The sequence below is a fragment of the Brachyistius frenatus genome, unplaced genomic scaffold (genome assembly GCF_029030835.1).
Source record: "Brachyistius frenatus isolate BFR_SWC_R1_liver_20210118 unplaced genomic scaffold, ASM2903083v1 Contig_142, whole genome shotgun sequence".
NCBI lineage: Eukaryota > Metazoa > Chordata > Actinopteri > Embiotocidae > Brachyistius > Brachyistius frenatus.
In genome coordinates this window covers 260417-281824 of record NW_027210741.1, presented here as the reverse complement: position 1 = coordinate 281824, position 21408 = coordinate 260417, and the positions used below count along the sequence as shown (strand labels likewise).

The following is a 21408-nucleotide window of genomic DNA, read 5'->3' as shown; positions in this document are numbered from 1 at the left end:
ATCAGTTTAATTAAACACAGCTGGACTCCAATGAAGGAGTAGAACCATCTCAAGGAGGATCAGAAGAAATGGACAGCATGTGAGTTAAATATGAGTGTCACAGCAAAGGGTCTGAATACTTTTGACCATGTGATATTTCAGTTTTTCTTTTTTAATAAATTTGCACAAATTTCAACATTTCTGTTTTTTTCTGTCAAGATGGGGTGCTGAGTGTACATTAATGAGAAATAAAATAACTTTTTTGATTTTAGCAAATGGCTGCAATGAAACAAAGAGTGAAAAATTTAAAGGGGTCTGAATACTTTCCGTACCCACTGTATGTACGAGGATTAATCAGTAAGGTCGGAGACTGTTGCTGTAGCACACCAATAATTTGCAGCACCGTGACGTTCACGGAGCATGAGGAAGGTATAACAATAATGAATAAGTGTTCCAAGTGCTGTTGTTTGTTCAAAATCAGCATCCGAGTTACATATGCTTTTGGTCCAGTTGCGCCTGTGTTTTTTTGCGCACATGAAACTTAAGCACATAAAAGTTAGTCAAAAATTACTGGAGGACAGAAATAGGTCACAGAGAGCCAAACTCGATGAGAAGGGGGTGGACAATGACTTTAGACAACGATACCATCCTCAGTGTTATGTAAATATGAAGTTGACCTGTTCATGCTAAGTGACACATACAAATCAACAAGCTGGTACTTTGGCATTAAGGGGTATTTGCAAATGATTTCTGAAAATAATTCAACATGTTACTTGTCAGACTACTATTAAACAGCTCAGTGAGTACATGCCTGTTAGCAATACCTTACTACACATTCAACCATTCTCTCATATTGGCTGACCATGACCCAACAGCATTTAACAGAATGAAAAAGGCTTGTGGCTCACTTTCAAACCAGCAACTGATACGCTTTAAGATATTTTCAATAATTCTCAAATGTTGCATCTTCTATTTTCAAGATGAAGTTTGAGAATTTGCTGGCAGAGGTTGATGGATTTGGGAGATTCCAAATAAGGACATTTCTCTTGTTGATAATTCCTCGTATGACTTTGCCGTTTCACTTCCTGCTGAATAATTTCATTGCGGTCATTCCCTCTCACCACTGCGACATCAGCTCTCTGGATGATGGAGGTGTTTTTAGGAATTTATCTTGGGAAGACAGGCTCGTTGTCAGTATTCCTGTCGGGCAGGATGGGAGTCCAAACTCCTGTCAAATGTTTGCAGAGCCTCAGTATCATCTGCTGTTTAACTCTTCCAACTTAACTGACCTGCCTACAGTGCCGTGCCAGAGCGGATGGATCTACGATAACACAACTTTCAAGTCTACTTTAGCCACAGAGGTGATTTTTTTTTTTTTAATTATTATTCATTTACAAAGAATTATGTCAATGCGAGTAAAAAAAATTGTACTCTCCACTTTTCTATTGTTTGTGTTTCCCTTATAGTGGGATCTGGTTTGTGATAAGAGAAGAGTGAACAGAGCCACAGCCACTATCTTCTTCATGGGCGTCATGGTTGGAGCAGCAGTATTTGGCTATCTTAGTGACAGGTGTTCATGTCTTCACCTCTCATATCAGAAACTGTTATTAACTGTTAATATTGAAAATGCATTGCCATAAATACGATAAATTATAAAATGGAAACAAATATATTGAAAATATTTTCTGCTAAAGTCTAGGTCTAATTATTCATAATACTTTAGGGATGACTTGTTTTCTAAGAATGGCTCTAGAGGCGGGCATATAAAGGAAAAATAGCATAGGGCTGAGAATAGAACCCCGATGGAATGCACAAAGAGAGAACCAAAGCTCGTATATTTTATTTGGAAACACTTCTATAACAACAAATATCATGAACAGCAAAGTCCCACAAGAGCATCTCTAAAGACTATACAGACACAACCCTTTTCTTATTTCTAACCTTTATGCCAACCAACATGACCTAGCTTCATTTTTAGAAAGAAATCCAAATATATTTGTTTATCCAAACAAGTGTTCTCACCCCTTGTTCTGAACAAACACTGCCCAGGGTGTGTTATTGAATTGAGTGTTTTAACGATCTGTTCTGTAATGTGAATTGTCTGTAATTATTTTGTTTCACAGGTTTGGCCGGAAAAGAATGCTTTTATTCTCCTACATGTCAACCACCCTCTTTGGATTTGCAAGTGCTTTCTCATATAATTTTTCCATGTTTGCTGCCATGAGGTTTTTTACTGGATTTGGACTTTCTGGAATAAGTATAATCAGCACGGTCCTTTGTAAGTCGTCTGTCATAGTCTGTTATTGTTATTTATGCAACCCTCACAAAACCAATATTCTTAGTTAACATATGGGAGATCTTTATGATGTAAACATCAGACTTGTGAAGCTATGTTTATTTGATGTGATACACTTTTTTTTTTTTTTTAAACAGTTAAATAGAGTACTGGCTAATATTGTACACTTTAGGTATTCTTTTTAAAAAGTGGAGGAAAAAAACTCATCTTTGGGTTTTAAAGTACAGTATATACAAAACAAATTTGGAAGCAATATAAGCTTTTGTTCAGACACATACCACCAACTATGCAAGACACTACTACACCACACTTCTTAACACTGCATTTCATAAATTAATTTTGTTTTAATCCAAGTAAATGCTTTCTAAAATTAAAAATATAACCATCGCTCCCCATAGGCATTGAATGGGTGGACATCAAGCATCGAACTGCAGTGGGTGTTTTGATAAGCTTGGACTGGAGTGTTTGTACAGCTCTTCTACCTGCTGTGGCATATTTTGTGAAAGACTGGAGGTACCTGACTGCTACTGTAACCTCACCGCTGTTTTTAGCTATGATCTCCTGGTGGTAAGAAAAAACTAATAACTGACATTTTGGTCAAATTAGGAAATTTGCAGCTTGCTTTGCTTTTAAAATGCTTTCTGTAATTGTACAAGTCCATTAAGTTTTGCACTGCTTAAAGTTCTTTATGTTCATTTGCAGGATAGGGCATGTTGTGATGAGGCAGGTGTTCGACTGTTATGTTTATATGAAAGATCTTTCTAATCATGTTGTTTTTTTCATCAACTTTTGTCACAGGTGGCTCCCTGAGTCTGCCAGGTGGCTGATAAGTAACGGAAAAGTTGACACTGCTCATTTTTACCTTAGTAAGTGTGCAAAAGTCAACCGCAGACAGGAGTTCATGGCTGACATAAAGCTTGAGGTACACAGTTTTACATAATCCAATCTACAGCGCACAACTTTCTCTGATCAAAGTTTCCTTTCTAATCCCCAGGTTCTGTCCAAAGTAATACTTGTAGACAATAAAAAAAAAAAATATTCCTATGTGGACCTTGTGAAGACCCCCAGGTTGAGAAGACTGGCTCTACTTACTGGCATTGTGTGGTACATACACTGCTTTGTGTTAAAACCATTTTTAGGCTTTTACCATTTAAATATTGCAGAAATGTATAATCTGTTTACTACCCTGTCCATATATATGATTGTGTTTTTGAAACAAAATCTGATTTTAAAAACTGATTTTAAAAACTAGATGACAACTTCAACACCGTTTTTTTTATACTTATGATGGGACATTATATAAGCATATTAATACAGCTGTCCTGAAGAAACTGTCCCATATATGTTCACTAAATCCACAGTTAGAGCCACATCACGGTGCAATGACACTTGTCGCATAGCTGCATCGTAGCACAAAGGTACTGTTGCTATGGTTACCCACACCAGTTTAGAGCAGTGGTTTAACTTTTAACCACTGCAGACACAAACTAGCCAATCAGAAACTGGTATTCTCTGGAGCAACTGTGCAACTTTTTTGAAAAAACTAATTTTTTTTCTCCTCTTTTTCATACTGTAGGTTTGGAGTGGCCAGTACTTATTATGGAATCAGCTTGAATGTCATTGGATTCCGTGTGAACATTTATCTCACTCAGTTCATCTATGGCGCAATAGAAGTTCCAGCAAAAGCGTTCATCTTTTTCTCTTTGAACAAAATAGGCCGAAGATTGAATCAGGTTGGAACACTCATTCTGACTGGACTATGTATTTTCTGCAACATGTTTATTCCTCAAGGTAAATGATCAAGTCAAGTGTGTGTCTCTTTGAAAGTCAGTCATGTGGTTATAACTTTTCAAATTCTGCACACATTAGAATATAAATTATAATAATAAGGTGCGGTTAACACAGCCTTTAAACCTTTTTCTTTTATTTTAGAAAAGGGGCTCTTTCGTACAGGTGTGGGAGCTTTGGGCAAGATGTTCGCAGAGGGAGCTTTTACCACCATATTTCTATACACAGCAGAGCTTTACCCCACAGTAATGAGGTCAGTAAAATGCATATCATTAAAAACAGCATCTACCATCCAGAGGCCCTCACCAAGAAGCATGGTTACTGAGACATTTGGACAACTGACCGACAGAAACAGAATTTCCAGGCCTGCGGGAATAACACAAATTTGTTCGTATTTTTGTTTTGCAGGCAAAATGGATTGGGTTACTGCTCCTTCATTGCTCGTTTGGGTGTCTCTGTATCTCCCCTGATCATACTTCTTGAGGAGGTGTGGGTCCATCTACCAAGTACTGTTTTCTCCCTGGTGGCTTTTGCTGCAGGGCTTACCGCTTCTTTTCTGCCTGAGACGAATAACGTTCGTCTTCCAGAGACCATTGACGACGTGGAACAGACAAGGTACCTGGGTGTTATTTGAACTGCATTCAAACATTCAAAGGGAGAGTAATACATTGTAAAATGAGAATGTGTTTTGTATTTCAGAAGACGATCAATCTCCACATCTGACGAGAAATCTCCGTAAATGTGTTCTTCACTCCAGACTCTGAGTTCCAATTTATTCACAGTGACATGCTGGAAACATCAAGGATGGTAGCAAACATATGTTTATTTTATAAATCAAGCCAAAATAAAGTAACACCGGGATTTAATTGGAGTCATATGTTGGTCAATCTGCATGTCTACTATTCAGTCTGCATGTCTACTATTCAGTCTATTTTGGGTTTCTACCACTTCCTTGGGGCAATATTGGCTCTTTATCAGATACATTCTCCTCGCATTCACCACCTACTCATTAACATTGTTTGTCTGTTGTTTGGTAAAATGGCTGATGGTGAGTAGTTGGGTTAAAAAACACTCAAATGCAGAGACGTGAGAATCGTCAGAGCAACAATTCTCAATTTTACATAAATCAGTCATGCTTGAAAAAAGAATGACTTCCAGTATCCAATCCAGTATTTTCATGAAGATTATAAAATCTAAAACTGTTGTGTGGTGATCATACCATTGTGGCTTCAATCCTGAGTGAAAAATTATGAAAACACCCATCAGCCAGAAAACATTAAGGAGACTCAGCAAACAATGTAAAGATATAACAAATTCTTAAAACAAAGGTCCATCTGTATAAGAGTAATGTTATGTCCTTCATTTTATACAGTTTTAAATGCTGATGGAAAACAAAAGCTAATTCGGTAATATGTATTTACTTGTATTTATGACATGGTGCATTCAGCGATTTACAATTATGTCAGAAAAGGAAATTGTCTTGTAAGTCATGTCAATTACTGTCTGGAATTTGTGAATAATAGAAGATTTATTTCGCAATAATATTGTCTCTACTATATGATTTATAACAAAGACATTGTGTGAATATTAATAAATTCTTGAAACAACAGTTAACCACTGTTTAACAGCTATCTATTTGAAGTTATTAAGTTACATTATTTATTTTAGAAAAGTAGAATTACTGCCTTATTCTTGTATCCCTTCACCAATCAGTCAAGTTGCAGTTGACATCCATGTTTGTCCTGGCTCATGGCATATTTAGTGAAGACTTAGAAGGAATTTGGCCGATAAAGCTGACTATGATAGAACACAAAGTTAGAGCCATGCCATGAAACAATGCTTCAAATATGGATGTTGCTGCAAAGACGCTACAAGTTTTAAAACATGTATTCTTCACACAAATTTTCCAACCTGACAGCACAGAAGATCTATACAGTTAGCACAGTTTAGTTTCACCAATTCAGTATCTGACCAAATGTGAAATATAGTCACAAGCTCCTCTTCTGTTCATGAGTCATGGTATTGAGTTTACAATAATGGGAAGGGTGAGAAGTCTCAGTGACCTTTTGTCCTTTGACCATCAGAATCTTATGAGTTTATCAATGAGTCCAAGTGAACATTTATTCAAAATTTTAAGAAATTCTTTCAAGGCATTCCTGAGATAACATGTTCCTGAACATGGAACAGACAAACAACTTGAAGACATAATGAGGAGACACACGCTTAAAATAACTAGTAGGAATAGTAGGAATAAATACAAGTTGAAGTTCGGTAGCTTGCAGGGGACAGGGATGGACTGGGACATAAAAGCAGCTGTAAATCCTGTGGTTTACCTCACGAAGGAAACTTTTATTTGAGCTGTAATCAAACGTAGCTGCACTCCAAATGGTGTCATCCTGACCAAAGAGACCCAGCGTTTAAATCCTGCTTTAGAAAAGGTGTAATTTCCTTAACAGAATGAGAGCCACAACTACTAGTAAGTTAATTGATCAATAACAAAAACTGCAACTATTTTAATGATTGGTTAGTCTGGGAAGTAAGGCTTCTATACATTTTACTGTACACAATTTAAAAACAAATATGCTCATGCATTACACTACCACTGAATAACAGTTACTTTTAGTGTTGTAATCCAGTAAAGTAAAATTTTAGATGTCATAAAATGATGCCTTGTTCCACCACACACTGAGGATCCTGCTTTAACTATTACAATTCATGCATAAGCACAGTCACATAGACAAAAGTTATTTTAGTGGTTAAGTGAGGTAAAATATTTACTTATTTCCACTGTAATCCTGCAGCCCTGAGTCAAATGCCAAAGGTTGCATCATCTCGCCTGAGAACCAAAATTATAGTTTACTTCTTCTCAGTACACCGGCCTGAGCACATGAGGAGGTTTTCTTTATTTTTTGTTTTTTGTTTCAAAGGAAGAAATATTGCACACAGTGTGTGGCCACAATGAAGTTTGAGAACATTCTTGCTGATATCAATGGATTTGGAAGATTTCAGAAAATGATCATTGTAATAAGCTTCATTGGTCGCTTCACGCTGCCCTGCCACTTCATGCTAAACAATTTCGTGGCAGCTGTTCCCTCTCACCAATGTGACATCAGCTCTCTGGATGATGGAGGTATCTTTAAGAATTTATCTAAGGCAGAGAGGCTTGTTGTTAGTATTCCTTCACAGGATGGTAGTCCGAGCTCCTGCCGGATGTTTGTGGAGCTTCAGTATCATCTGCTGCTTAGCTCCTCCAACATGACTGATGCACCCACAGTGCCATGCCAGAATGGATAGGTGTACGACAACAGCACCTTCAAGTCTACTGTGACCTCACAGGTGACCTCATTTTACATTTCTTTCTTCTATTTGTACAAATCCATCTAATTTAAATGTACGTAATGAACACCTTTTCGGAAAAAGTCACTGGTCTTCGAAGGACAACCTGAACTTTTTCTTCTCTTTGTACAAGTGGGACCTGGTGTGTGATAACCGAGGGAAAAACAAAGCAACTGCTACCATCTTTTTTGTTGGAGTTATGTTTGGAGCCATTTCCTTTGGAAGTCTAAGTGACAGGTATGATAGTTTGGTTAGAAGCCATTTAACTTAAAAATGTAATAACCCAGTTTTTCCACCAATCAATGAAATTAAAATTGGAGACTTTCTGACTCTGTAGGTTTGGCCGAAGGATCGTGCTGCTAGTGTCGTACGTGTCCGGAATGCTGTTTGCTGTTGCAAGTGCTTTTTCTACAACTTACGTGATGTTTGCAGTACTCAGGTTCTTCACCGGCTTTTGCATCACTGGCATCGTCATTGTCTCAACAGTCCTTAGTAATTAATTTCTGTTCTCCTATACATTATACATTTCATGTTGAGTTCACCTTATAAGACAAGGCTACCAAATGCATGTTTATAGAAAATTAGACATATTTCAAGTGTTTTTTGAAATGTTTTCTCTGAATGTTGCTCCTTCCATTGTGATGAGTTGTTTGTTCCCATGCAGGTGTGGAGTGGGTGGACATTGAGCACAGGAAATTGGTGGGAGTGATCGATAGCTTGTCCTGGACATTTGGGAACATAGTGTTTGCAGCTATTGCTTACTTTGTGACTGATTGGCGCTTTCTGATTGTTAGTGTCACATCACCTTTAACCTTGGCCATCATCACCTGGAGGTATGAAAGCTCAGATGTATAAATTGAAATAAATGTGTTTAAAGATAAACACTGTAAAAAAAATAATATAGTTTGCACATTAATATTCAAAACTTCCAATGGATGTTTCAACCATCAATCATATTAACCTGTATGTAGCCTAGTGCCTCCGTCCTCTTGGATATATTACGCTGGAATTCAGAGCTGAAGTTACAAACTTAATTCTTTCTTTTTTCTCTCATTAATGTATTCTTACAAACAGGAGGGTAGTGCTATTTGTTGAAGTAATGGAGCACACCTGGGAGGTGAATTGTTAAGTCGTGGCATGTTTCGAAAGTTCTGCAATCATTGTGGAATCAAGTCTACGTACAATAGTCACTAATGTTGCCTAGATATTTTAATCACTTTAATTTAATTAGGTCAACAATATAATAAACATTGGAACATTTTGGATTGGAGTGTTATTATCACATTTTAGTCACAACATGCAATTGCTGATGCACATTGCTGATGTCATCATATTTGGGGTCAAAGTTCAATTTAGAAAGTCAAGCAAGAAAATCAATGTACTGCCTATGGTTACAGCTTGTGTAGATTTGTAAAGTCTGATAGACTGCTTCAAGTAATGTTATTTGAGCCTTTGTTTGAGCAGACGACTACAAGATTGGTCCAAAAAAAGTCTCTGCAGTTGTTTTGCATTTTGGGTAAAATTCCTTTGTGAACTTTCAGGGGCTGACACTATTCAATATGTGGCCTTCTTTTGTTTTTCACTTATATTCTACTTTTTGTTTCACCTGTACCTGGGTATGGATGCCTTCATTGTTCACCTTATTTGTAATGTTGGTTTTTTTTAAAAACATGTAATGGAATTAATTACCATGTAATGCATTTGGAGTAGCCTACAATCCACATTTACCTTTAACATCAGGTGGATGCCAGAGTCGGCTCGGTGGCTCATTGCCAATGGAAAGCTGGAGCAAGCTCAGATGTATTTGAAGAAATGTGCCAGTATGAATCAAACCGAGGAGTCAACTCACACACTTACAACGGAGGTTAGTAAATTACAGATGATTAACTCCAGAGAACTAACAGAAATCATTAAATTAATTGTCCAATTTTTTAATCACATGGTTTGAAGAATAACGATGCTTTGCATTCTTTTAGATACTATCCACTATTGTTGTGACAAAGAAAAGAGATCGGCCCTATTCCTACTTCGACTTGATACGAACACCTAAGATGAGGAAACTGGTCCTGCGCACTGGTACATTATGGTGTGTACTCTCAGTGTCTTGTAAATTGTAACTCAACAGTCTGTTTAATGATTTAATAAGTTTCCACTCTCTCTGTCCTCAGGTTTTGCGTAGCAGCTACATTTTATGGCATCAGCTTCAACATCACAGGCTTTGGGCTCAACATCTATCTCACTCAGTTTACTTATGGTCTTATTGAGCTCCCAGCTAAAGTGTCAGTTTACTACGTACTGGATAAGATTGGCAGGCGGAGCACTGAGGTGGGAACTCTGCTGTTGGCTGGCATGTGCCTTGGAATCAACATTGTAATACCAAAAGGTATTAATCTCTGGAGACTTACACCTAAACTTTGGGTTATGTTGTTTAAGATATTACTGTCATAATACTCAGCAATGTGTAAGAAATGTTAATGTTTTCAATACTATGATCAACAACCCCAACAAAAAGCCAAAATTATGTTCTGATAATGATTTTTCTTCTCAGATATGTCTGTTGCCAGGACAGTAGTAGCAGTCATTGGAAAAGGATTTTCTTCAGCGTCCTTTGCAACTGTTGTGCTCTACAGCTCTGAGCTGTATCCCACTGTAGTGAGGTAATGATACAGGCCTTATTCGAGCTTTCATTTAGGAATGAGACTTGTCACAGGAGTACAACCCTTAAGTTATATCTGTCACCTTGTATTTAAATGGTTTTTTTAGGCAAAATGGTATGGGCTACAACTCCTTCATGGCTCGGTTCGGTGTTGCCATGTCTCCTCTGATCCTTTTACTGGATGAGGTCTGGAAGGAACTGCCTCAGCTCGTCTTGTGCTCTATGGCTGTGCTCGGAGGAATAGTGGCAAGAACACTGTCGGAGACACGCAACAGGTGCCTGCCAGAGACCATAGAGGATATTGAACAGAACAGTGAATGAGTGTAACGAAGTACATTACTCAAGTACTGTACTTAAGTAAAATTTTGAGGGAGTTGTACTTTATATTTTCACTCCACCACACTTTAGAACTTTAGAGGGAAATATTGTAGTTTCTACTAATTTCACTACATTTATCTGATAGCTGTAGTTACTTTTAAGAAGATTTGATGCAATAGATTGTAGGCTGCAACAAGTTTTTAAAATAAATCAAAATTTAGTAATCATCTGACGGCCCCTCACATCTGTCTTCTGTCCCTGTAAAACTGGATATAAAGTAGTTCAAACTAGCTCCACCTGCAGCAGCTACAACAGAAACATGCTGCTTTCACACTGATGATTCAGTATTATTAATTTAATGATGTCCTATCCAATAATGTATCAGTCAGAGGGACCAAACTAGTATTTTCATTTGTCATGGAATATTTTTTTCTTTGCTGTATTGGCACTTAATTAAGTAATTTAATTTACTTATTAAGTAAAGGATCTGAATACTTGTTCCACCACAGGACAAAAAGTGGTCATAAACAAGGTCACTGACATACAATGCATCCAGAAAGTATTCACAGCGCTTCACTTTTTCCACATTTTGTTATGTTACAGCCTTATCCCAAAATGGATTAAAAAAAAAAAAAAATCCTCAAAATTCTACACACAATACGATAACATGAAAAAAGTTTTTTTGAAATTTTTGCAAATCTTTTAAAAGTAAAAAACGAAAAAAATCACATACATAAGTATTCACAGCCTTTGCCATGACACTCAAAATTGAGCTCAGGTGCATCCTGTTTCCACTGATCATCCTTGAGATGTTTCTACAACTTGATTGGAGTCCATCTGTGGTAAATTCAGTTGATTGGACATGATTTGGAAAGGCACACACCATCTATATAAGATCCCACAGTTGACTGCATGTCAGAGCACAAACCAAGCCATGAAGTCCAAAGAATTGTCTGTAGACCTCCGAGACAGGATTGTATCAAGGCACAGATCTGGGGAAGGGTACAGAAAAATTTCTGCAGCATTGAAGGTCCAATGAGCACAGCAGCCTCCATCATCCATAAGTGGAAGAAGTTTGGAACCACCAGGACTCTTCCTAGAGTTGGCCGCCCGGTCAAACTAAGCGATCGGGGGAGAAGGGCCTTAGTCAGGGAGGTGACCAAGAACCCGATGGTCACTCTGACAGAGCTCCAGCGTTGCTCTGTGAAGAGAGGAGAACCTTCCAGAAGGAAAACTATCTCTGCAGCACTCCACCAAGCAGGCCTGTATGGTAGAGTGGCCAGAAGAAAGCCACTCCTCAGTAAAAGGCACATGACAGCCCACCTGGAGTTTACCAAAAGGCACCTGAAGGACTGTCAGACCATGAGAAACTAAATTCTCTTGTCTGATGAAACAAAGATTGAACTCTTTGGCCTGAATGCCAAGGGTCATGTCTGGAGAAACCAGGCACCGCTCATCACCTGGCCAATACCATCCCTACAGTGAATCACTTTGTCATTATGGGGTATTGTGTGTAGAATTTTGAGGAAAAAAATGAATTTAATCCATTTTGGAATAAGGCTGTAACATAACAAAATGTGGAAAAAGTGAAGTGCTGTGAATGCACTGTCAGCACATATTCAGCAAAGTTGTTTTAGTTAAAACTGCAAAGTAAAATCTGTAACAGTGTATACAACCTGTTTTGTTTGAATGTTGTGCACTTGAACATAAATTTTGAATTCTACTAAGGATTTATTTAACTTTCTTTTGTTTAAAATTCCCTGTCAATGCTTCTACGGCTAACTTAAGGCGGTATGAGGTATTGGTTCCCCACCTTTTTCAGCTCATACCCTTCAATAAATATTGTCTGTAGAGCAGATTTTATCATAAGCCGAGCTTCTTGTTACAAATATGTTATGGATTAACAAGATATGAGCATACTGAAAAAGTATAGATATAAAAATTATTTATCACAAACTTTAACATTTGTAAGCACAAAACTCCATTTGGGACTTCACTACTTTTGCAAAAGCAGGTTTTACTCATTAATTCACACAAATTAAGTCAAAGCTCCTTTATTAAAGAAACAAAGCAAGCACAAATCTTTGTTATGACTCAGCAGTCTCCCAAAGGAAATTCCACCACATCTAAATGACATGTTTCAGATATTCCTTTTGAAATTTATTATAACCAGGTCTAACAATTACTGCTGACATTTCATCTGACATTACAGTTAGTTACAGAATTGACATTGACGGGAAAATGACCAAAAAAAACCAAAAAAATCAACAAAAAAAAATCAAAGAAAATATAAAAATCAAAGAGCCAACTTTTAAACATTAAGGTACAATGATACAGAAAGATCTAAAACTCTAGTATGACGTTGTTTTCCAGGACACTTCTTGGCTATTGTTCAGTACTGGGAATACTCTTTGCTCTCTAGTTTGGCAATAATTCGCTCCAGCTGTCTTTTAGCTTCACATTGTGGGAAGTTACTCATTTCATAGTACTGGGGTGCAATCTTCACCAGCCTGTAACAAAGAGAGGAGAGCATGAATAATCCTGTCAGTGAGATGACATGCTGTATCATTAAAGTTCACTCATACTGATTCATTTGAACCTTATTTATTATACATTTTAAAAGTCTGAATACATACCACTCTGGCTTGATGTCTGTGCAAGTGCGGATGTAGTTCTTGGTGGTGAGGACAAATTCATTGTAGAGGACCCACTCGGGTTTGTGGTCCAGGACTGTGGATGGGTGCAGTTGGACCACTTGGTTGTCTTTAACTGTGAGGTAATGGCCTGTGCGCTCTAGATGAGCCACCTGTAGGAACAACAACAACAAAAAAGATCAAATGTTTGGACTTTGGCAAGGCAAGGAAGGATGTTAGCCATTAAAATCTCTGGAGAAACTTCAAGTGATGCCCTGTAAAGACATCATGAACGATTTCCTGAGATCTGCTCACCTGCATGAAGAAGCCGGTGCAGAGCGCTCGCCGGATGTTAATGTAGTAATCTCTGCTGGTGAACTCTGTGCTCCGACGAGGCAGGTTGAAGCGGTCCATGATCCTGGACAGCTGCTGCCGCACATTGTCAGCAGACATCAGTGAACGGTAGTTGACAAAGTTGTCATAGCACCACTGGTTAGACTCATGGTCTGGGAAAAGGGGAAACAAGAATTCAAACATTTGATTCAGTGTCAGGTTGTTATTCCTTTAAAACAGGAATGAGAGGCTTTGAAAGACTTTCAATTTGAACCTATAAAGAAATACATGACAAGCTGACATCAGCATGTTCAGACCAATCTAAAGTCTGAGCTTGTTTCTTAAAGGAACAACTTTTACATACGTTTTCCTCATTATTTGAAAGTGTGACATCATGGCAGATAATACAGGAAAGCGTCAGAGGTCTCCTTCAATGCAGAAAGAAGAAATAAACATGGTGCAGGTCTTAGGCTGATGCTCACTTTGTTTGAAGGCGTGGTAGACGTTGAGCAGCGTCAAGTGGTCTCCATCAATGTGAGCAAACCTCATCTTGGACTCGTCTGCTGCCTTCTTAGCCTCCGTTGGACGGACAAAACACTGTGGGACTAAACAAGGTTGGTATGGGCCCCAACAAAGCCGCCCATAGGGATGAGTCAAACATTCACAGAAAAATGGAGCAAAGCCTATGATGCTAGGGCACTTGACACTGCGTTGGGACAGGGCAGGACCACAAGCTCTATCAAAGGGGGGGCTGCAGTCTTTTCTCATGGTCTTTCCCAACTGTTATGGCTACTAGTTCTGTAAAACAAGAGTTTTCACACAACTACAAAGTGTTAGGGACACCAGCAATGCTTTAACTTTTCAAGATTCAGAAATTGTACTTTAGAGATGTAATGGTTCCGCATTTAAGGGAGCACACAACTGAAACACTTCTGATATACACACGATAACTACATTTAACAATAACAGTTCAAATAGGCAATGCATCATGTCAATAAAAATAAAAGTCTGATATATTTGACGAAAGTTAAGTGGTGCCTGCCCTATCCAAGTACTTTAGTGATGAAAAAGATCACTTACTTTATAACACATGTAAATATGATTGTCTTGACGAATTAAAACTTAAAATCAACACTTGAGAGCTTTAATATTTAATTGTAGCTGTCTGAGTGAACAATACTTAAAACTAATCATGTTTTGTGCATTAAAACGGCTTTTCTGATTATATGAACTCGCATTAGTGCAGAAAGTCTGTGACAAAGATAGCGTTAAGATAATGTTGTTCAATATTGTGAAGCAGTATTGGTAATTAAAACTGTTTGTAAATCAGTATAATCTCTAAACTGTAATCCCGTTCAAAATGGAAGAACAAAAATCTATATCTTCAATGTAGGCTTAATTAATCCTGTCCAGCAACTCTACTCCAACAAACTGCCCAGAAGAAGGCAAGCTGGTCAAAAATGTTTGGAAATAAAACGTTTTAATACATGTCAATTTTGGGTAACTTTGATGAAACTTGTAACTCAATCGGCACATCGAGACAACTGATTTCAGTCTGAAAACTGAGACAATACTTTGTTGCAACATGTTTACTAAATAGGACATTATCATTAAGCCTTTTTCACATTTAACTAGATCCACCTGCTTCTCTATCTTAACAGTAAATAAATGCATGTTGCACATTCAAAGGCTTTGAGTGCTTGAAATTAGCTAAATTGAGATAGGTCTTGAAAATATCAATATTACCATATTACATGTGCAGTTATCTGTGATGAACACTCCTGCGCAACATCACACGTATTCGAAAAACGCTGCGGACAAACTGGATTTCAGGTGTGATGTTTTTTTTTAACACCAATTGTAATCAGAAGTGTTATTAACCCCGAGAGGCTTGGCCTACAGTAGGCGAGGAAGTTGTCAGCCCAGTCCTGGGCATTACCTGACAGCATGGCAGTAATGGAAAGGATCTCATTGGAGCAGTTAAACTCGCAGCTCGCAATGACCATCTTCGCCAACTGGGGGTCCAAAGGAAATTCTGCCATCATGGAGCCCAGCTCCGTCAGGTCACCGTCATCATTAAGTGCTGCCAGGTAATTCAGCAGCTCCAGGGCCCTCATTAATGTCTCGGGTGCTGCAGTGAGGGGAGGGAAGCAGGAGCCGGGAAGGACAGAAAGTCATACCAAACTAATACTCAAGGAAAATGTACAATTCCCAGTCAAGACAAATTGACTCACCTGGGGGATCCATGAAGTCAAAGTGTACAAGGTCATCAATACCCAGCTTTTTCAGCTGGAGCACAACAGACCCTAGGTTGGACCGAAGAATCTCAGGGTATGTGTTATCCTAAAGAGCAAGACAATATTGTTAAATGTATCTGATAATTTGGTTATGAAAAGACAATCTACAAAGAACCAATTAGTGCTGCCCCGACTAAATATTCTCCTAGTCAACTAATAACCGTCAGTTCAAGCAGTTGACATCATTGCACATTTATGGTAATAATTAAATGTTATATTTCAGGCATTAGAAAATGGTTTAAGTTCCAGGGCTAACAAAGAATAGTATTGGTGACATTGGTTACACCGTGCTACATGACAGAGTAATACAAAAGTGGAATAATGACCTTATGAAATTAATTTTTACAAGCACACGCACAGAGTGAGCTGCCTGTTAATGACAATGTGTCGGAATAACCAGCGAGGAGACTGAACATCCAGTTCATTTATTTTCACACTACATTGTATCTTATCCTGATAGTGTCAGTCTTGAGGCTACTGACAGATTAATGACTGCCAGGGTTTAAGAGGATCTACACCATCCGGTGTGGGTGAGTCAGTGTCAGCGTGTGTGTGAACTATCCATTACTGTCCGGAGCAACTCTGCTGTAATTAGTAGAGGAAGAGTGAACTGGGCCTTTAATTCCTTTTCTCGGGCAGCGAACACGGTGCACAACATTTGGATAAATATTATACTGAAACTTGGGCTTATCCAGACTCTTTATGGCTGATTACAGAAACTTAATCATGGCTTTTACCATGCACTTTACAGTGGCTGAGGTCATGGGCTGCTAACCATTTCAAACCCAGCTCATCAAAAAGGCCACCTTCCCAAAGAGGACGGCTTGAACCAGAACATAATACATATAAGTTTTCTGAAAAGGTGTTTGACAATTTGTTTTCTTCCTGCGACTAAATGACTGATTACACTTGTCCATCTAAGACTTTTTTAGTCAGCTGATGCACAAGTCGACTATTTGGACAGGTTGTTCATTTCCTCACCTGCATTTATTAATCACCACAACCGACAGTTTAAACTCCATTTCAACTATTTTACTCTCTGCACTGTTGCACCAACATAATCCAAAATAGCAGGTGCACTTAGTGATGTCCATGCAGTCAGTAAGCCTCAGACCATTTTGCACCTGTCATTGGCCCTCATCTAAATGGACACAAAAACGTCATGTAGCAGTGGTCACTTGCCTGCATCTCTGTTTTGTAGGCCTTCTCAGTGTAGAGGCGGAAACATTTCCCTGGACGTGTTCTTCCAGCTCGTCCTGCCCTCTGCTGGGCAGAAGCTTTACTGATGGCTGTGACGAGCAGAGACTCAACTCTGATTCGAGGATTGTACACCTGGACACATATTAGAAAGCATGTTTCAGTAAAAACAGCTAATATAAGCGGTACATTTTTTTTTACATAGTGACCAAAAGGAAAGGAACCACAAGGGAACAAAAAAAATTACCAGCATTTATACTATCGAGATATACAAAAAGTTCCAAACTTCCTTTAAGATTTCATATATATATAACACAACATATAAAATTGTATTCTAATCAGCAAACTACACCCAGAATGAACTGAAAAGAAAACAGTGCAGTGAGGGGAGTCATTTTTTGCCCACCTTTTGTTTGGCAAATCCAGGATCAATGACAAACACCACACCGTCAATTGTTAGAGAAGTCTCAGCAATGTTTGTTGATACGACGACCTGAGGAAGAAACAATAGGCTGTCAGATATATATTTTAAAAATCTGGTAAATGGGGAATCTATTGAATCTGTTCAATTATTTAAAATGTACCTTTCTTCCTATTGCACCGTTGGGCTTCCTTGGAGGAGGAGGCTCAAAGATCCTTTGCTGCTGCTGTGGCGGCAACGTGGAATACAGTGGAATGATTTTGATGTCTCCGACTTCAGGTCCAAGGTCGTCAACCTCACGCTTAATCCGCTTACAGGCCTCATCGATTTCCTGAGAGAAAGAAATACGTTGAACTTTGCTTCATGCTGCTTTAAACAGAATTCTATTGGACCAGTAATGTGGAGCATCATAAGTTTTACCTCTTGACCAGTGAGGAAGAGAAGGCAGTCCCCCTCATCTTCCTCACACATGTGAATCTGTATGACCGTGCGGATGGCTGCTTCCAGGTAGTCCCGCTCTGGCTCGGGGGTGTAAAAGATCTCTACAGGATGGGTACGCCCGGGAATTGTTAGCAAAGGACAGTTGTCGAAGTACACTTGGAACTTCCCGGCATCTAGTGTGGCACTCATGACAATCACCTGTGCAGAAAGGAATCATAGCACAGTTCTTTTTCCACTTATATTTGCTCCTTTACACACACAAATATATCTTGTAAAAAAATTTTTTTTTAAAAGGTATCTGTTTGTTGACATGAGTTACAGCTCTGGAGCACCCAGACGGGCAAATTCTGAAAGCCTTGACAGATATTCTAATGACATTCACTTGGTCAAGTTGCAATAATGCAATTTATGAAGTTTTTGTTTCAATATTTGGTAGATTTCACCTATTGAAGCCTATAAAAACCCTACATATGAAAACATTACAAGAAGGAATAATAACTCTTTGGTTGAACTGCTCATATTTCATGTAGACACAGAGCCGTGACTTGTGGGAAGTAGACGCTCCCTTGTTCTAGGGATTCACAAACAAAACAGGTTCAGAACCACTGCTTTAGATCACAAATCTGGCGTTTTCTATTTTATTGTATACGTAGCTCTTACAGAGTGATCAGGGTCTAATTTAAACAAAATTAATCTGGTATACCTGCTGTTGAAGTCGCTTTGTTACAACAACAGCTAATACTCCAAGCAGATACAGATGAATTGTAAGCTGTTGCATTTAGTTTCCATTTCAGAAGCACCTGGCTGCAGTAAACAAAAAGGCCAGTCAATCATGTATCACTGTTATTCCAAAAACAGAAGAAATACCTTCAGATCAGCTCTTTGACGAACCACTTCCTTCAATACTCCCATCAGGATATCCGTGGCCAGAGTTCGCTCGTGCGCCTCATCCAGAATGATCACACCATATCGCTCCAGCAGCGGGTCATTCATAGCTTCTCTTAGTAACATACCATCTGTCATGTACCTGCAGAAATACCGGACATGCTTTGTTAGGATGGGACCTCCTGGGTTAAAACAAAAACAATTCTCTGTGCCTGTAAAAAGCTTCTTTTTTTTTTTTTTTAGATATTCTTAGTCCCTCACAGCACCACTTACTTCAGTATAGTCTTGGCAGAGCTACAGTCCTCAAATCGGATGGAGTAGCCAACTTCCTGTCCAAGCATAACATCCATTTCATCTGCCACCCTCTGAGCCACGCTCATAGCTGCCACTCTCCTGGGCTGAGTACAAGCTACCGCTCGCTTTGGTCCAGGCAAACCCCTCACCATGTCCACACACCACTGTGGGATCTGGAGATTGAAACAAAGGTTTCAGTGAATTTTGATTAAAATGATTCAAGAAGAGAGCATAGAGTCACTCAGCTGGCTGTTGACATTCAGCACATAAGAGATGGACTAATTAATCACATTTCACACCTGTGTTGTCTTCCCAGAGCCCGTCTCTCCGACAAGAACAAAGCTTTGATGACGCGTAATGATATCTGTGAAGCGTTCCTTGTACTCCCACACTGGGAGCTGTAACCTCTTTTTCAGGATCTCATAGTAGCGCGGTGTGTGCGGCAGGTTGGTGAATGGATTGAGCTGCTGGTGCATGGCCATCTGCTTGAGTGGTGGTAAGCTTGCCACGGCTGCCATGCTGTTAGAGGGGGCAATAGTCGGCTTTGGTTCTCTGTCCCGGTCTCTGTCTCTGTCCCGGTCCCGATCTCGGTCCCTGTCCCTAGAGCGGTCCTCGCGGTCTCTGTCCTTGTCTCTCCTGTAAACATAGGAGCAGTTATCATCATAAACACTTTTTATTGTAAAGAAATTATCTTTAAGCTGTTTGGTGATTTGCTAAACATAACACTGTCAAAACTGAAGAGGGTGAATATTAGTAGAGTCAATGTAGCTTTCAGATCATGTACAATGAATGGCAGAGTTTCCCATGTTTTAGATTTGTAAGCATTTCAAATGTATGATGAAGGGTTTAAAAGTATAATATCCAACTACCTTTATTGACGGACTTTGGCTTATTAATTAGTCCTTATTTGTTTGTCCTACTATATTCTACTATTTTAAAATGTGCAGGCTTTTGGAAAAATCTGAGTGTCTCAGTTGAAGTTATGCCTTGGACGTTGATGTTGATTGCTATTTTATAAGTGGGAAGCTGGTTATTATGGTAAGTCCTGTCTGACATGAACACAGGTTTGACCTGCTCTTATAGAAACACAATACAGCGCAGTGATACTGAGTACTGATGTTGATATTTGGCCGTTAACAACAGCATATTGGTCTTTTATTCAAAACCTGAAACACATTTCTTACAGAATCAGGAAGGAAGTTGTTTTATTCTAAAGAAAAATGGCAATAGAGTTTGAATGGGATGAACTGGCTAAGATATTTTGCAGTTAAAAATCAACTTTGCAGTACTCTCTGTATTAAAAACAAATAGTGTAAATGTCTTAAACTACCATACATATATTCTTGCACTTCTTTAGTAGGATTTTTTATATATATATAGTACAGACATGCCAGCATAAACACTAATACTGGCATGTCTGTGATGGTGTAATAAACGCACCATCGGGTGTCAAATGTACTTGGCACAACCAGCTACAGCAAATATATTCTAATACCACAGCAATAAACACTACATCTATTAAAGTTGTTATATTTAAAACTGTGTTTAAAATGTAGTTGATTGACCTATACGGTTATTTTAAAGTGTAATATTAGTTTACTTTCACCAGATGATTTGGACTAAATATTAAGTCACGTCAGCAAAACACTTCCAACAACATCAGAGCAGCTCACACAGCAATGACAGTAAAGTAAACGAGTCACCACCTCTTAAACAGTGTTTCAAATAAAACTCAACACGAGTGACATCCTTCATGAAGTGTAGTAATGCTGTATGGACACTTCATCACCGAGTTGAACTGTGTTTTAGTAACAAGAGCCGTCATCATTTCGGTTAGCTGGCGCAATGCTTAACAACAAGGTTTGGTTACGGCAACAAATCTGAATATTTGTAATAGTAGGTCGTTTTTACAAGAACTAATCTCGGTCTCTTAAATTGTTGCTTTACAAGCCGGCTGGAAAAGGTGGTTAGCAAATGGCTAAGTTAACGTTATTAGCCCCCCCACACACACACACACACACACACACACACACGTGTCTCGACGGTGAAGTTAACGTTATGAACACACTGTAAACATCCCGTAATAACACTGCCTCAGGGGGAACATCCGCATGACGCTGAAAGGACACAAGCTGCGCCTGAGCTTCGTTGACAGTTCAAAGTTTCGTGGTCTCGCATGTTATCCATCCGCGGAGGCTGTTAGCCAACCAGCTAACAGTTAGCCTTTCCCCCCCCCCCCCTTAAACAGCGCGAAGCGGGTCGCTGCGAGGCTTCACCTACCCTTCAGACCTCTTCTTACTGGAGGAGTAGTCGTCGCCCAAATCCAGACGATGTCTTTTCGACATCTTGTGTTAGAAATGTAACTTGTCTTTCAGTCAATTAACGCGAACACGGTTTCCACCGGGCGGTACGCCGCTGACTCGGTTTCCTGATTCCTGCGCTTCAGTGTTTTCCTCATGACTTGTTTCACAGACTTGATTCACGCCGCCTGCTGCTTTGGAGGACAGACTGACCTTTATATATATATATATATA

The 21408-nt window shown here is 39.0% G+C and overlaps 2 protein-coding genes and 1 pseudogene across 2 annotated transcripts; 2 read left to right on the top strand and 1 right to left on the bottom strand.

The window, feature by feature from the left end:
* Positions 1-959: 959 nt before the first annotated feature.
* Positions 960-4898, top strand: LOC138630810 (solute carrier family 22 member 7-like). Its single transcript, XM_069715382.1, has 10 exons — positions 960-1340; positions 1446-1549; positions 2103-2257; positions 2674-2842; positions 3074-3197; positions 3270-3379; positions 3852-4066; positions 4208-4316; positions 4472-4678; positions 4763-4898. The coding sequence occupies exons 1-10, from the start codon at positions 960-962 to the stop codon at positions 4800-4802; spliced, it is 1614 nt and encodes a 537-aa protein (XP_069571483.1). The 3' UTR covers positions 4803-4898.
* Positions 4899-7021: 2123 nt separating this feature from the next.
* On the top strand, positions 7022-10376 carry LOC138630824 (solute carrier family 22 member 7-like; annotated as a pseudogene).
* A 2035-nt stretch (positions 10377-12411) lies between these two features.
* On the bottom strand, positions 12412-21334 carry LOC138630797 (ATP-dependent RNA helicase DHX15). Its single transcript, XM_069715366.1, has 14 exons — positions 21155-21334; positions 19174-19510; positions 18854-19047; positions 18563-18722; positions 17675-17893; positions 17418-17585; positions 17240-17326; positions 16819-16968; positions 15574-15682; positions 15279-15470; positions 13822-13944; positions 13322-13512; positions 13010-13179; positions 12412-12883 (listed from the first exon to the last, which is right to left on the bottom strand). The coding sequence occupies exons 1-14, from the start codon at positions 21217-21219 to the stop codon at positions 12766-12768; spliced, it is 2283 nt and encodes a 760-aa protein (XP_069571467.1). The 5' UTR covers positions 21220-21334; the 3' UTR covers positions 12412-12765.
* Positions 21335-21408: the final 74 nt, after the last annotated feature.

What these genes read in the sequence shown, in the direction of transcription:
- LOC138630810 (XM_069715382.1), top strand. Translation starts at nt 960, where the DNA reads ATGAAGTTTGAGAATTTGCTGGCAGAGGTTGATGGATTTGGGAGATTC. An exon ending in TTAGCTATGATCTCCTGGTG is followed by an intron (nt 2,843 to 3,073) that starts GTAAGAAAAAAC and finishes CTTTTGTCACAG; the next exon opens with GTGGCTCCCTGAGTCTGCCA. An exon ending in CTTTACCCCACAGTAATGAG is followed by an intron (nt 4,317 to 4,471) that starts GTCAGTAAAATG and finishes TTTGTTTTGCAG; the next exon opens with GCAAAATGGATTGGGTTACT.
- LOC138630797 (XM_069715366.1), bottom strand. Translation starts at nt 21,219, where the DNA reads ATGTCGAAAAGACATCGTCTGGATTTGGGCGACGACTACTCCTCCAGT. An exon ending in AGTAAGAAGAGGTCTGAAGG is followed by an intron (nt 19,511 to 21,154) that starts GTAGGTGAAGCC and finishes CTATGTTTACAG; the next exon opens with GAGAGACAAGGACAGAGACC. An exon ending in CTACCACGCCTTCAAACAAA is followed by an intron (nt 13,513 to 13,821) that starts GTGAGCATCAGC and finishes CCCTTTTCCCAG; the next exon opens with ACCATGAGTCTAACCAGTGG.